At 36.7% G+C, this 15683-nt stretch overlaps 1 protein-coding gene across 3 annotated transcripts in view; it reads left to right on the plus strand.

The window, feature by feature from the left end:
* The window catches only part of LOC131044522 (uncharacterized), a 138280-nt gene that overhangs the window by 50159 nt on the left and 72438 nt on the right, over positions 1 to 15683 (plus strand). Inside the window, exon 4 of one of the 3 annotated variants that reach the window (XM_059211244.1) lies at positions 12968 to 13316. The exons of the other annotated variants lie outside the window; for them this stretch is intronic. Within the exon in view, the coding sequence (XP_059067227.1) occupies positions 12968 to 13264 (297 nt within the window). The 3' untranslated portion in view covers positions 13265 to 13316. Of the gene's footprint in view, positions 1 to 12967; positions 13317 to 15683 lie in introns of those variants that run through there. 3 annotated transcript variants of the gene reach the window in all.

The raw sequence follows: 15683 nt of genomic DNA on the forward strand, positions 1-15683 counted from the left end.
GTGTGGTTTCAGCTAGATGATAAACATCCAAGACCAAGTTTAGATTTGGATGAGAAAGCTGCAAGGAGCACTCAACCCTTGGAAAATGGAGTATAAGATTTTGGGACTAATGGTCTTCTAGGGAGAACTCCAATACAGGAACAACCTACACTTTTCTACCAATGGTAGAGGATTATTCTTGGGTGTCACATATCTAGGGACCTAATTTCTATAGCTTCTGCTGTTTTTGCATAGTTTAAAGTGCTTGGAAATCTTCCTCCAAAATGCTGTGATTAGATTACTGCACTTGAATAGTCTCTTTTTTGTACTCCTTGCTGGCTTGAGCTTTTGATGAATATTTATTGTAACCCATTGTATTTTCTATTCTAATGGTATTTTGTATCATCATGTAATGTCCCTACTAGTTAGAGATCACTGTCCTGCAAAACAGATTGTTAGAATACAACATATAAATATATATATAAACCATTTTTAACTTGCAATCTATCTTTAATACTTAATTAACATAATCATAATTTTCATCTAATAAAAAGGATACGAATACCATACGAAAGTATGTCCTTAGGCGGCCGTGAAGCTCGCCTTCTTGGAACACACGTTGGTCCCAAGCCCTCCAGGAAATTGAAGATGAGTTCGAATCCTGTCTTGGGTGTAACCTCTTACACCCAAGCCATCCAAGGAAGACCCTTGTCTATTCCTTGCCTTGGGTGATGCCTCCATCATCCAAGTCCTCAGAGGGGACCGGCCAGATCCGTCTCTTCTTGGTTGAGTTTAATCAACCAAGCCATACATATGCATATCAATGTTCAGTATATACTGCCCTAGGGATTATCATAACCCCTCCTTAGACTAAGGGAGTTTCCTCCCTATAGCCTCCATCATGTGAATACATTTACATTACATTTTTGCTTCCTTATTACTATTTCCCTAAATCATAACCATATGTACAAAGTCCTGAATTCACATGTACTATATACTTGTAAAATGTTCATTGCCATTACCCATATGTATTTCTTAACATGCATTTCTACTATCCTGATTTGTATTCGTTATTTATGTACATAAACATTCCTTAATATTTAAGCACCCTTCCTTACATATGCCTACGGTAAGTTCCTATTTAACTCTACTAAATTATTCCTATATTCATCTATATATATACTACATGTCATTGCCTATTTTAATACATCTATATTTGTTTATACATTAATCCCTCCCTATATCCATTGATATATTTATACGAACTATCATTGCCTATTTATACCTTTATATTCATTAATAGGTGTGTGTTAATCCATTCCTATATTCCTTATTTACAGATTAATTATTATTACCTACTCGAATACATGTTCGCAGACCTCTTACTTGTCTGTCTGCGGCGTCTCTTTTTCTTCTCCTCCGTATCTTCCTTACTTTTCCCCAACGAATTTAGTTGGGTTTTATACCCGTAGAAGGGATTGGGTTGTGTCCCTCCATGGGCACCCTCCGTGGGAAGGGATGTGACGGCCCGCAGCTTAAGCTGCAGCTACCGTCACACCACTTCCCTTTCGAAGGAAGGGGCGTGACGGTAGTCGCAGCCTGGGCTGCGTCTTCCCATCCCACCTCTTCCCGCGGGGGGGGGGGGGGGGGGGGGGTTCCTTCATATTACTTTAAAAAGATTCCTATTTATATTTTAATAATTACGTTGACTATCAATATACTCAAACATATTAAATTAATTGAGTAAATATAATTAATTAATTCTTTCCTAATGATTACATTGACTATTAATTATTAGATATCAATATACTTCAACATATTAATTAAGTTAATTTAATTGAATATAAATATAATTAATTAATTCTTTCCTAATGATTTATTAGTATTACTTCCTCAATAGTGTATTTCATTTAATAATTGATTTTGTATTTATTTATGTTAAAAGGCTTACATCATCTGATGCGGTGGGGATATCACACATCATTCCTCCGCTGTTTTCCGGCAGTCCTCATGCCAAATTAGGGATTTTGCATATGTAACTGATATATGTGTAAAGTAATTTCTCTCTATCTAAAAAATTAAAATACCACTTTACAAGAAGCTTTATGTCTATAATGTGTAAACAAATGTACAATGTTTGTTAGCGAATCTCTTCATATGTGTTCCATCAATTGCTCTATTTGTTCAACAAAACAATCATTGGAAAAGTTAGCTAATGTCTAATTCTATTAGAAAAGTTAAAAGTTAAGATAGTAGTGTGATTTGAAAAACACCATGTCAGAGTGGACCAAATTTGCAGAGCCAAATTATGAAAGTCCCCTATAAGGGGGTTCTAGATTATTTCTTTTCATTATTATTGTCTTGCTGTCCTGGCATGAAAATATTGTCAGTTATTTCGCCTATAAAGATTTATCATGAGTACATTTCCAAGGATTAGCAGGGAAAAATAAATAATAAGAAAATTTAATTGGATGAATAATTTTTTGCACACAATGGGCCTTGAACAAATTTTACATAGATGCAACAAGGGAAGAATTTTGTATATTCTGCATGAAGCCCATGAAGGATCCAAGAAAGGTCTTGTTGGCAAGGCTCCAATGCCTGACTCTATTTTAGGAAACAAAGGAATAGCTGGTGGCATCTGATATGTGTTAGCCCACATGAATGCCTGTAAAGATGCCTTCTATGTTAATCTTTTTGGTGCAGCCCATGAGCCATTCCAATGATGAGGTTAGATTTCATCGATTCCATAAATAAACAAATGTTGTTAAGGATGGGCAGATACATTGTGATTGCTACAAAAATGTCTTGCAAAATGGGCTGAAGCAACAGTCGGCCTTGAGAATTCAACAATATTATGGTTAGAATTTCCTTTGAAAAGTGCAATACTAGATTTTCCATTCCTTAGCACTATATCGGTGATAAAGGATGCCATTTTATTAATGAGATTATTCATTATCTTCCCAGCAAATTCAAACCTTTATGTTCTTTTTCAAGTTTTTACTATCTATGGGTGGAGTGGATACCATGAATAATGTTCTAGTCTTTTTGTTCTAACTTCTAAGCATCATATGCCATTTAAGTAGCGTTCCACAAGGACATGTCCCCTCTCCCCAACTCCTACCATTTATGAGATGAGAACATCCTTCAGATGTAGGGACTTTGTGATAATATACCCCCACCATGCTACTACCATTGCTAGTAGACATGAGATGTCCTTTGGACATCTCCCTCAAAGAGGCAGCATTTTCAAGGCATCCCAGTAATTTGGAGACTTCAAGTAAATGTTAAGACATCCTTTGGACCCTGTGATGTCCCCTCCTAGATCGTTATATATATCCTAAATGAAGTAATTATTATTATTAATTAATATAATAATAACAGCGAATTACTATTTTAAATTTATTTATTTATTAAATGTATTATTTAATTAATGTCTATTAATATTCATTACTAATAATATTCCTGAAATATTCAAATAAAAATAAATAATAAAACTATAATAATATAAATAAATAAATAAGTAACAATAAATATAATATTTATTAAGACAACTAAAATGGAAGGAATCTGAACATAGACAGCGTCCAAGATAATCAAAAGCGATTAATGAACATTGGATCAACATCCAAATTAATACGTCTCCACAATAACATTAAGGATTAATTAGAGTTAATGGCACTAAACTAAAGGAGCGATTTATCTTTGAAGAGGGATATGAATTGTAAAAGGGACACGTCTCTTTTCCATCAGCCACTAGTTTGGGGGAAAGTCACAACCTTTCAACCCCAATGAAGAAGTATTAATGAACCACACCAAGCGATGGCCGAGGGGGGGAGGATTCACGAATCAGTCGCAGCATCGGAGGTAAAAGAACATGAAATAGAACGCCCAGGTAAGTTATGCTAAACTCTAACCAAATGAAATATTAATGGCACAGAAGGATGATATTGAATCAAACATAAGAAATAATAATCAGTCATATTATATCAAGAATATATATGTATATATATATTCCTCACCAATAACTTCATAAAATACGTGGTATATATTAACATGTCACACTAGATCTATAACAGCAATGCACAGAGATGTGTTTAATACGTATGCTTAATATATAGGAAGTCTAATAAGGATTGAATACAAAATATCGAGTAATATTAATATAGACTGCAACACGTATGACAGTCATTCTTAATTTCTTAAATAGTGGCAGATCAGATCTGACGCATGGTCAGATCTGTCTGTCCTTACCCCACAAGATATAATTATTGCTTTTTAGGTAGGGATGGTATTATTAATTTATATATTTGTTAATTAGAAGATACATAAATATTGGATAAGATAATCCAACTCCTTTATTTATACTCAGGTCTGAAAGGATAATAGATTTATCTATATAATAATTGTTAGTAAGATTCTCCAGATCATATCAGAAATGTCATTAAGTTATTGGCAGTATTGGTGGCATGCACGGTGATGTGTTCAATATGATGAGTAAGATTGGAAGCCTGATAACATTCCTATGCAGAATTTAATAGTAATATAAATCTAGATAATAATAATAATAATAATAATAATAATAATAATAATAATAATATAATTATAATTATTATGATGTTTTACAAAGTTCTGCATCTGCAGTAATATAATGATAATATCTGAGAATAAATAATGTATATAAAACTATATGTATATTAATAATAAATATTAGTATATAAATCAGATGGATTGTTTAAGATTATGTCAGGAAGAAGCCTATGTTCTTGTTATCACTGATTGGATTCATGTTAAAGATAGTTTTGTCTCCTAATCAATTTAGTTTAAGCCAAAGTATGTCGGGATAGACTAGTGATGTCTGCGGTTCACAAAGGATATATATGTGTGTGGACGTGTGTGCCACACACACACATATATAGTAATAAATATTTTATTACATGTTAATGAATAGTTCTAGATATATGTTAATGAATATTCGTGAATATACGTTAATGAATAGTCATGAATATATGTTAATTTTTAGATGTTAATAAATTTTCTTGAGAACATGTTAATGAATATTTTCTGAATATATGTTACCGAATACATGTTAATATAGGAATATGTAAATGTAGATTATGGAATGAAAATGGTAATGAACTATATAATGTAATTTGAATGATGTGGCTATATGATGGAGGCTATTGGGAAGAAATTCCCTTAGTCTAATGTAGGGGTTATGGTAATCCCTGGTAGGCAGTATATACTGAATATCTATATGCATATATGTTATGGCTTGATTGACAAAGTTCATCCAAGAAGAGACGGATCTGGCCGGTCCTCTCTGGTAGACTTGGATGATGAAATGCATCATCCAAGGCAAGGAGTTGATCATATATGATGGTCTTCCTTGGTATGGCTTGGTTGTAAGAAATTACATCCAAGACTGGAATTGAATTAACCTTCGATTTCCTGGATGGCTTGGGTGTAAGCAATTACATCCAACACAAGAATCGAATTAACCTTCGATTTCCTGCATGGCTTGGGTGTAAGAAATTATATCCAAGACAGGAGTCGAATTAACCTTCGATTTCCTGGATGGCTTGGAACCAAGATGGGTTCCAAGAAAGCGAGCTTCATAGCCGCCTAAGGACATGTCCCAGTGCTGCACTCGTATCCTTTTTAAGAATAGAAATTAGTGTTAATTAAGTAATTGAGCTTTAATTGCAAATTAGATTAGTTATGTATATATTTATTGTTGTGTTCTAACAATCTGTTTTGCAGGACAATGATCTCTAACTAGTAGGGACATTACAGACCCTTAGTGGACTTGTTGGTGTCCCTCAAATACACTAGAAATGGTCAACCAACCCTTGGATCAAACAATTGAAAAAAGTGACATTTTAAGAAAATTAAGCATTTTTTTTGAAATTTGGGCCACTAAAACTAATCTTGATAGTCTAATGGGCCCCATCCATACCCTCAACACTTAGAAACTATATAAAAAGTAAAACACCATAGCACTCATCATTTAGATTGGTCAAATTCTTCAACTTAATTGTAAGTTCTTTGAAGAATGAAGCTTTGGTTTGAAACAATGAGGACTTGGTGTTGGAGAAAACATGGTGATAAAATTATGAAAATGTCTATACCCCGAACAATTTCCATCCCCAAATCTAGGCCCTTGGTCTCTCCATCCTTGAAATTTAGCTACCCCACCCCCACCTACACTCTCACACCCTATTGAGACTTTGTGGAACAATGCATTTAAGGTATAACTAGGATGTATTTTTTAAAATAATTTAGTGGGGGTTCTATTGGGCTCCCCAGCCTTGAATTGTGAGGCTTTTTTCATGGGAATCGATACAATTCATTTGTGGGGATACTACTAGAAAAATAATGTTGTACTAGTGGGGGATACTTTTGTAGTTATAATTCAAACTCCTATACTTCCTATAGGACTATCACACCTCCAACTCTTTGTCTTTGCACTTTGCTAGCTTGAACACCTCACCTCTTTTCTCCTCCTACAAGGAAATCACTCACCTTTTTCCTCTTATGCTTCTTCAACTTGAATTTTGACCTCTTGTCTCCTCCTGTAGAGAAACCAATTCTCCTCTTCCATCTCGCTATCCTCTTTCTGCCACTCTCTAGCTTGAATGCTTCTCCTTGATGCTCCACCAAATTCAGTAGTAGGACTATTGCCACCTACTACTAAAGCAAGACTATTGCTTCAACATGCTAATTGCCACTAATATGTCAATTGAGGAGAATTGAACCTTGGTCTCCAATATGGGAACCAAGTGGCCCTACCACTTGATACCAACCCCTTTGACTATGTAACCAGAAATGTTACCAATCGTTGTGTAGTCTTGTTGAACAACTTTCAAGTTGCATCAGTCACAATCTCTTCCAATTAATTTCTAGGTAGGATTGTTTGCATCAATAGAGTTCTTTGTATTTTGCTTGAGAGTTGCAGTAGAAAATAAGTTTGTGATCATTAGAACTTACAATGGTGCCTTGTAGAGCTAACAAAGTTTAATGAGAAAAAAGTGAAACCATAATCGATAACTAAAGTATCTCAAGGAAGATAGAAGATAAAAATATCTAGCATTGGCATGATAGAAATTTGAGGGATACACTTTAAGCTAGAACCCCTAGTATTTAAATATGGTGGAAAAAAATTCAACTTGACAAATTCAAGATATTGTGGCCAAGACCTTTTGGAGTCCCCACTAAAGGTCTTGACTCATAGTGTTGTATTAGTAGAGACCCTAGATGGCACCATGTAGGGTACACTTAGTGGGTTTTGATTAAAACTTTATAAAGCTACATTTCTTATTAATTGATGATGATTTTCTAAAAATTTATTAGGAAGCAAGAATTATGCAAGAAGAGAAGTGCTCCACATGCACTCATACGCTTGAGGGCTTATATTGTTGTGGCTAAGAAAATAATAATAAAGTAAAGTGTAGTGCACTCCATATTTCAGTAATCCCACAAATCTCATTTTGGCCCCTTAGTACCACTAAATAATTGTCAATAAGGAGCCATCCATTTTAGAAATGGGTGTGTAGATAACATATTTGATATGCTAAGCTTTTAGGACTTGTACATATGCATATTTATTGAATGAAACCATTTATCTAATAAAGTAATTGATCAATTGAGATGTTATGTACTCGTGATCCTTTTTGGTAAAGTTAGGACTACACTATTGTGGTTAACCATTGTAATTGTTATGTTCTTCCTTGTTAGTTGAGTCAATATACTATGTAATGTCCCCTAATTGGGGTATACCTGATTTTGCCCAAGGTAACAATTCCACAACATAATTTATTTACAAATAGTTTTCTATAATTACATCATATAATAGCTATCGAACTTTTTAAATAGTAAATAAGCATTTAAATTGAATAACATCATCTATTTGGATCTAATCTATAGTTTCATTTCCAATAATCAATCATAGTAGGGGCTCGATAGAAAAGCACGATAGGGCACCCCGGAAAACATTTGCTGCAACTAAGCCCAAGGGGGTGGTATAGCACTCCTTGACCCACAAGTGGCAGGAACTCCCGTCCATCTAATATGTGGTGGTCTACTTAGATTGGGGAACCCATCTATTGCCTCTCCCAGTTGTGTCTCCTTACTAACCTGTACATGATTGCTTCTATTCTTTAGTTTCACTTCTACCAACCATCTATCGTAGGGATTGGAGAGGAAAGCACAATAAGGTGCTTGGAAAACATTTGCCGCAACTAAGCCGAAGGGCATGGTATAACACCCCTTGGCCCACAAGTGGTAGGAACTCCCATCCATCCAACATGGGGTGGTCTACTTAGATTGTCCCTCCCATCTTTTTTCTCTCCCAATTGTGTTTCCTTGCCAATCCATGCATGATTACTTGTAGGAACATAAGTAGATTAAATCAATAATTATAAGAGTCTAGATAGATTATCAATTCCCATTATGAACTAGATAAAAAATACGTAAGATCTTATATGTTAAACAATATAATCACATTGCATACCACAACACTTGGTATATCACAAGACTGCTGTTTTTTGAATGTAGATTACTTATACAAGATCTGATCTCCTTCGATTTAATGGACAATTCTCTTGATTGATCCTTCATTAATGATCTTAGTCTGATGCCCTTATTCCTCCCTACTCGATCCTCTTTTTGTATATCCTCAAGCCTCCATGAAGAGAGGCATCTCTTTGAAGAGTGGCAACCCTTTCAAAGGACATCACCTTTAGTTTATAATTCCTCCCTGCCTTGGGATTTGCACCCAAGGAGGCATCCTTGGTGCACTTGATTCCTGGAGGAGGAATTTTGGACAAAGGACAATTCCTCATGTGATTTGCGCCCAGGGAGGGATTCCTGGTGCACTTGAGGGGTGGAGGAGGAATTTCGAACAAAAGGATAAATCCTCTTCTTGGGATTTGCACCTGTTGTGACGTATTCACACATCGCCCCATTGCAAATGGGGACCCCTTCTTTTTGCCTTTTGGGGTTTTCTTTCTTGGTCTTTTAGGGTTTTGTCTGTTAGCCTTTGCAGGATGAGTGCTGTTGAGGGGATCGTTGGATTGCAAGCTTTGCTTGAGCCAGGGTGAGTCCACAGGGCCTCAGAATTAGGGTTTCTTTGAGAGTCTTCCTTAGGGCCTGGTTTTGATCTTGTTGCTAATTGTGTCTTGCTTTGTGAGTGAGTATCATCCTTGAAGGTCTGAGTTAGGTCGAGTTGGTGAGTGATGAAGTCTGGAATGTCATCCTGATCTTCAAATGCCCTGAAATTTGGCTAAGTCTGGAATGTCTTGATCCTGAAATTTGACTAAGTCTGGAAAACTGAAGAATCCTCCAAGAACTAGATTTTGCAATATAACTCCTGGAGGTCCGAAACCACTCTCAAACATCCTGAAAGTATATATGGAATATAACTTAAACTTATACTTAAATGTTATATTCCATAACTTGATCTTGACGGAGAGACCAAAATGTCAAATTTCGCTCCTGACCCTTCCAAAGGGTCCAAAGCGAATTTCGCTCCTGACCCTTCCAAAGGGTCTACAGCGAAATTCTCCATAAGACATTCTACTTTGACCAAAACCTAGAACTAATGCATTCCCAGGCTTGAATGAAGGAAAAAACGCTTGTTTGAATGAAGAAATGTGAAAATGAAGTCAGGATCTTGGCCAAGATTAGGAATTTCGCTCCTGACCCTTCCAAAGGGTCCAGAGCGAAATTCATCATGAACCTTATTTGTTGCCTTGAGTGGACTAGAAACCTTGTTCCTAATGTGGATGATGATCTAATTTTGCCTTGTGAAGTGGTTTGAAGCTTGAAAAATGAGCAATTTAGCCAGGAATGAGATTTTCGCTCCTGACCCTTCCAAAGGGTCCAGAGCGAAAATCTTCCCAAAGCACATTTCATCTTAAGTTTGGCTAATCTTTAACTTGCAGGGTACCTTGGAAGGAAGCTGGGACATTCTTATTGCCTTTGAGGATTTGGAAGCTTGTGAATGAAAAATTTTGGACAGGAAGAGAAATTTCGCTCCTGACCCTTCCAAAGGGTCCAGAGCGAAATTCCCAAAGGCTCTTATTTTGCATTGAAGAGGGTCAAGTTTTTTGACATGGATGGAAGAAGAATAACTTGCTTTTGCCTCTTGAGGTTGTTTTGAATTGAAAAAATGAAGGATTTAGCCCAAATGGAGAATTTCGCTCCTGACCCTTCCAAAGGGTCCAGAGCAAAAATCTCTATAAGAGACATTTCTTGCTTGGTTTGGTCAAATTGAGGTGTCCAAGACATGATGAAAGGAAGAATGAACATATTGAAATCCTTGGGCATGTTTAGAAGTTGTGAAAATGAAGGATTCTGGCCAGGAAAGGAAATTTCGCTCCTGACCCTTCCAAAGGGTCCAGAGCGAAATTCCTTGTAAACCTATTTTTAGCCTTTCTTGGACATGAAAATTTATTCCTAGCACAATGAAACATGAAATCCTACCTTGCAAAGACGTTTCAAGTTGGAAAAATGAAGATTTTTGGTCAAGATTGAGATTTTCGCTCCTGACCCTTCCAAAGGGTCCAGGGCGAATTTTCTCAAAAACACTCTTTGCTATCAAGTTTTCCTAGGTCAAGTGTGGGATAAGGTAAAACCAAGAAGGAATTGCCCCTGGGAGTGACTTGAAGTGCTAAGAAATCATTGAAAAGTGAAGGAATTGAGCCTAAGAGAGATTTTCGCTCCTGACCCTTCCAAAGGGTCCAGAGCGAAAATCCTAAAAACTATCCTTTCTTCCAAATTTTGGACAAAACTAAGCTTAGACATGGGTATGAGAAGGCATTTGGATTGCCTTAGAGTGGAATTGGGCTGCCAAGAATGCAAGTTTTGAAGCCAAGAGAGAATTTCGCTCCTAACCCTTCCAAAGGGTCCAGAGCGAAATTTCCAAATTCTACTTTTTCCTTGCAAATTTAAGACAAGATTTTTCTATTCATGACTTGGATGGGAGTGAGGCGGGATGTTCCATGCCTTGGAAATGATTCAAAGATGAAAGGATGAAGGAATTGCCCGAAAATAGAAAAATCGCTCTTGACCCTTCTAGAGGGTCCAGGGCGAAAATCCTAAAACTAACATGTTCCTTTCAAGTTTGTGCTAAGGCAAGACTAGACCAAGGTGGAAAAGGCCTTTCAGACCATTGGTGATTAGATGTTTGTTTCAAAATTTGATAATTCTAGGTTAGAGAAGGAAAATCGCTCCTGACCCTTCCAGAGGGTCCAGGGCGAAAATCTCAAAATCCCCTATTTTGCCTTACAGGAACAAACCAAGCTTGGATGGAGTGAATGAAGAAGACCATTGCCTAGCCTTGAGGGGTGGATTCAAGACAAAATGATGAAGGAGTAAGCCTAAACAAGAAAAATCGCTCCTGACCCTTCCAAAGGGTCCAGGGCGAAAAACCCTAAAATCACCTTTTTCTCCCGAATTTGAGTGAGACTAAGCCTAGACTAAAGTGAAAGAAGCCATTTAGAATTCCTTGGAAAGATTTGGATTTTCAAAAAATGAGAATTTTGAGCTCAGGAGAGAATTTCGCTCCTGACCCTTCCAAAGGGTCCAGAGCGAAATTCCCAAAAAAGCATTATTTCCTTCAAAATATTGATGAGTCAACTCAGTGATTGAGATGAATATACCCTGGAGATTGCCTTGAAGGAGGTTAATGATCAAGCTAAGGTAAATTGTGACCTAAAAAGAGAAAATCGCTCCTGACCCTTCCAAAGGGTCCAGGGCGAAATTTACATTTTCACCTAATTTCCTCATGTGAAATGATAAAAGTTTGAAATGCAAGACTTTGATTAGGTCAAAACAAACATAAGCTTGCCCTCTGGAAGATTTTGGAGTCAAGAAAACAAGGTATTCAAGTCCTAATTTGAAAAATCGCTCCTGACCCTTCCAAAGGGTCCAGGGCGAAATCATCAAAAAGCCTATCATTCAACCTTGTTAGAGTGAGTCAAGGGTAAATTGCAAGATTGTGAAGACAAGGGCATGGGAATTTACAAATCTAGGTTGTGAAAATTTTGACTCATGAAGTAAACAAGCCTGGATGTGAGGTTCAAACAAGTCTTGAAATAATTTAGGCCTTCATCACTTTGGATATTTCAATTCCTAAGGAGCAAAGAGCCTTCATTAAGCCTTGATCAAACCTTAATATTCCTCAATTTTCACTAAATTTGCCAAATTCAAGACATTTGGGGAGGCTAAAGCAAGTTCGCATGAATTAAGGCATTTGCAATTGAATTAATTAGTTTTCAAGCCTTAAAATAAATATAAAATTCACCTTGGAAGCCTTGTATTTAATTTTAAAATTAAAAAAAATTAAGGTGAGCGCTCAAGCCTTTTATTTTGTCTTTTTAGGCAAGTCGGCCTCCTTTTAAGTGGGATTTTATTTTATTTTATTGCTAATTGACCTAAGTCGGCCTCATGAGGAATTAGGGTGAGCGCCCTATATAAGGGAGGTGTATTGTGGACAAAATGCAAATCATTCATTCATTATTCACATGCGAATTTGAGGAGCAGATTAGAGGAGCGAATTATTTTAAGTTGGAGGCTAATTTCCAGAATTTGCTAAGTGTTTGGAGGCTGGTGGAAAGCGAAGATCTTTTGAAGGCTGATTGAGGCATAATTCATCCAAAGGAAGACCAGAAATTCAGTCCTTATCTAGCGAATTTTGATCTCCTTTTCTTTATTTTCCAAGGTTGATAGTTAAGCTTTCAAAGGAGAGGTATGAAGAATCAATTTTTTTTAAAGTTCTTATTCAAGACTTATTTTGATTTCATAGCAATCTTGTAAAATTCAAGTCTTGTAAAATCTGATTTCATTCATAATTAATTTGAAAGTTTATAATTCTTGGATTTATCATGTCATTTTCAAATTAATGTCTAAATTATTCCCTTGAAAGGTCTTAGATCCTATGCTTTAAGATATTATACTCAAAGACTAACTTTAATCTTTTGTGTAGGCATCAAATGACGACCCCAAAGCCAGAGGATCAACTACTTGGCAGACTCTCATCAAAGAAGATCAAGCCAGGACAAGGACGATCTCCTCCAGTCCAACATCATTAACGACGACCTCCTCCAATCCAGTTTCATTAAGGACGACCTTCTCCATCTATCTTCCAGTCCAGCATTTGAAGGAAAGCATCACCAAATTGAGCATCAACCAAGTGTTAGACAAGGTGGCATCCCAGTCATCACTCCTCCAGTCGGGTTGGTCCACCTCAGCATGTTCAGATTCAGTGTACCTGACTCATTAAAGATGGCACAAACTTCGATGTACCTACCCCGGCTATCCATTGGTTGAATATTCCAGAGAAGACGTCCAAATAATGCAATTATTTCATTGGTCAGAATTAAGTTTGTTATAACAAACCCTAATTAGGGTTTTGATTGTAAAATCTCGGCCATTGATCTCAAGTTGATCTAAGCCATTGAATTGTATTGGGGCGCTATATAAGCCCTGGCTCCTCATTTGTAAAGGCTAATAGTTAGTCAGTAGTTAGAAGGTGAATAGTTAGAAATAGTGAATAGTCAGTTGATAGAATAGCAATTAAAGTAGAATAGAGAGAGAAGGCAAAGATTGTTGCCAAGATGTTGTTGTAAAAGACTTGTAAAACTTCATTGAAGAAATGGTGAAATCTATGGGTCGATTCAACAATTTACATGGTCTCTATACTTCTCATATTTGATTTCATTTTATTAGATGAGTGGAAGAAATGTGTTTGATTGATGGTGAAATTCGTATATCCATACTACTAGCAGTTTGTTGATTGCAGACTTGCCTTGTGTAGTCAACTGGAATCATTCAGCTTAAGCTTAACTTCAATCGTCGCTTCTTCACTGATATGCATCAGCCTGATGGTGTCTATGCCTGTAGCGATGATCTGAACATCATAAAGCTTTCCTCTGAAGATCGCACTAACCTTGTGGAGATGGTCCTGGGATGTCAAAACAAGACTTAGTTAGAATTTCATCAAAAATCATTCAATGCTCCTACATTCTTAGTGTCAGAATTAGATCCTTTCCTCGCCCTCATCCTTTTCCTTTTTTTTCAAAATCTAGGCTAGTGAAATCCTGTGTTCCAGCAATGTTCAAAGCAAATCAGACATTTAGTCATCAAGTGTAAGTCCCCTTGTGATTCCAGCATAATCACATCATACCACAAAGAGCTTATCCACGAGTAGAGAACCTACATACAAGAACCTTGGAGTTGCCTCAACTGATCCTTCGGCGAGATCTTCAACAGTCGGGAAACTTTGCTCAAGAGAGGATAAGGTACCTTTAGGTATTTTATTCTGTGTTCGCATGTGCATAAAAAACACATGAACAGCACCCAAGAACAGATTTTGTTGTGCTCAATCCTTCCAAGGAGGATTTCCAGATAGCCAAAATTCAATCATTTGCTTCTTCATTTACTTTTCCGGATTCAGAACTAGATGCTTTGGTTCTTTTTGCAAGCAATGCTTCACTTGTTGCTAAGGATAGACCTTCCAAAAATAGAATTACTAAAATAGTAAGTTCTTGCAAACACAAAATTAGGGCAAATGGGGACAAAATGAAACTTACTAAAAATAGACACTGCTAAAATAGTAAGTTTTATTAAACTCAAAATTAGGCCAATTGGGGCCAAAATGAAACTTACTAAAAATAGTAAGTTCATGACAAACGCCCAAATTTCACTAGTAGACTCTTTGAAAGATTTCCTTTTCTACACTTAGCCCAAATTTCATTATGCCCAAGGATACTGACTTCCTAAGTCTATAGGACAAAAACCCTAAAATAGACAATGCTTGCTTCTAGACAGCCAAAATTTATCAATACTCATCCAAATGCTAGGGAATTTGAGGAAATTATTGACAGACTACCCAAACGCTCACAACCAAAAGGCCAAGTGGACAAAAAAGTAACAGGGTCCTATTTGGAATGGGGTGATGTGTGATTAGGTCACAACAGGTCTAAGAGTGTTGATTGTGTTGTTCATATTTTGAAGGGTTTGTAGGAGTTGTTGTGTTGTCTTCTCATTTTGCTCCATGAGAGCTTGAGTTGTTCGTTCGGTGTGCTCCTTGAAAGCCCTCAATTGATTTCCCAATCGTTCACTCATTGTATTGTTTTGAATAGAGTTTTTGCTTGTTGCAAGTTTCCTCTTTTCTCTCTCATGCCCTTTGAGTTCTTCTGCTTGCTTTCATATAATTTTCCTCTTGATCCTTAAGCTGGTAGGATCAAAGATCAGATACTAATTGTAATGCCCCCTTAATTGGGTTATACCTGATTTTTGCCCAAAGTAACAATTCCATGTAATGTCCCCTTCTCGTTGATGACCTCCCAGTTGTCCATTAGCCTATTCCTGAGACCCGTAGGCTAGGTGGAATGAAGAATGAGGGGTCCAACATTGATGAGGCGAGGACTTACTATTTTTAGTAAGTCAGGGAATGGCTATTTTGGGGATACTGTCCTACTGAGCTCTCCATGCTCTGTAACTGGGCGTGAAGATCATGCTTTTCGGAGCATTAGTTCTTGACTTACTATTTTTAGTAAGTGGCAGTGTGGCATAATTCTATTTCTGGCAGTGGACATGGTCCTGATCCTGTAGCAGTTCAGTGGTCTTCCTGGCTCAGTTTCATCCTAGTTTTGACAGTAATCAATATGGGAATCATATGTGACACAATTAAATATTAT

This window comes from Cryptomeria japonica, chromosome 9 (assembly GCF_030272615.1).
Source record: "Cryptomeria japonica chromosome 9, Sugi_1.0, whole genome shotgun sequence".
In the NCBI taxonomy this organism is placed as follows: domain Eukaryota; kingdom Viridiplantae; phylum Streptophyta; class Pinopsida; order Cupressales; family Cupressaceae; genus Cryptomeria; species Cryptomeria japonica.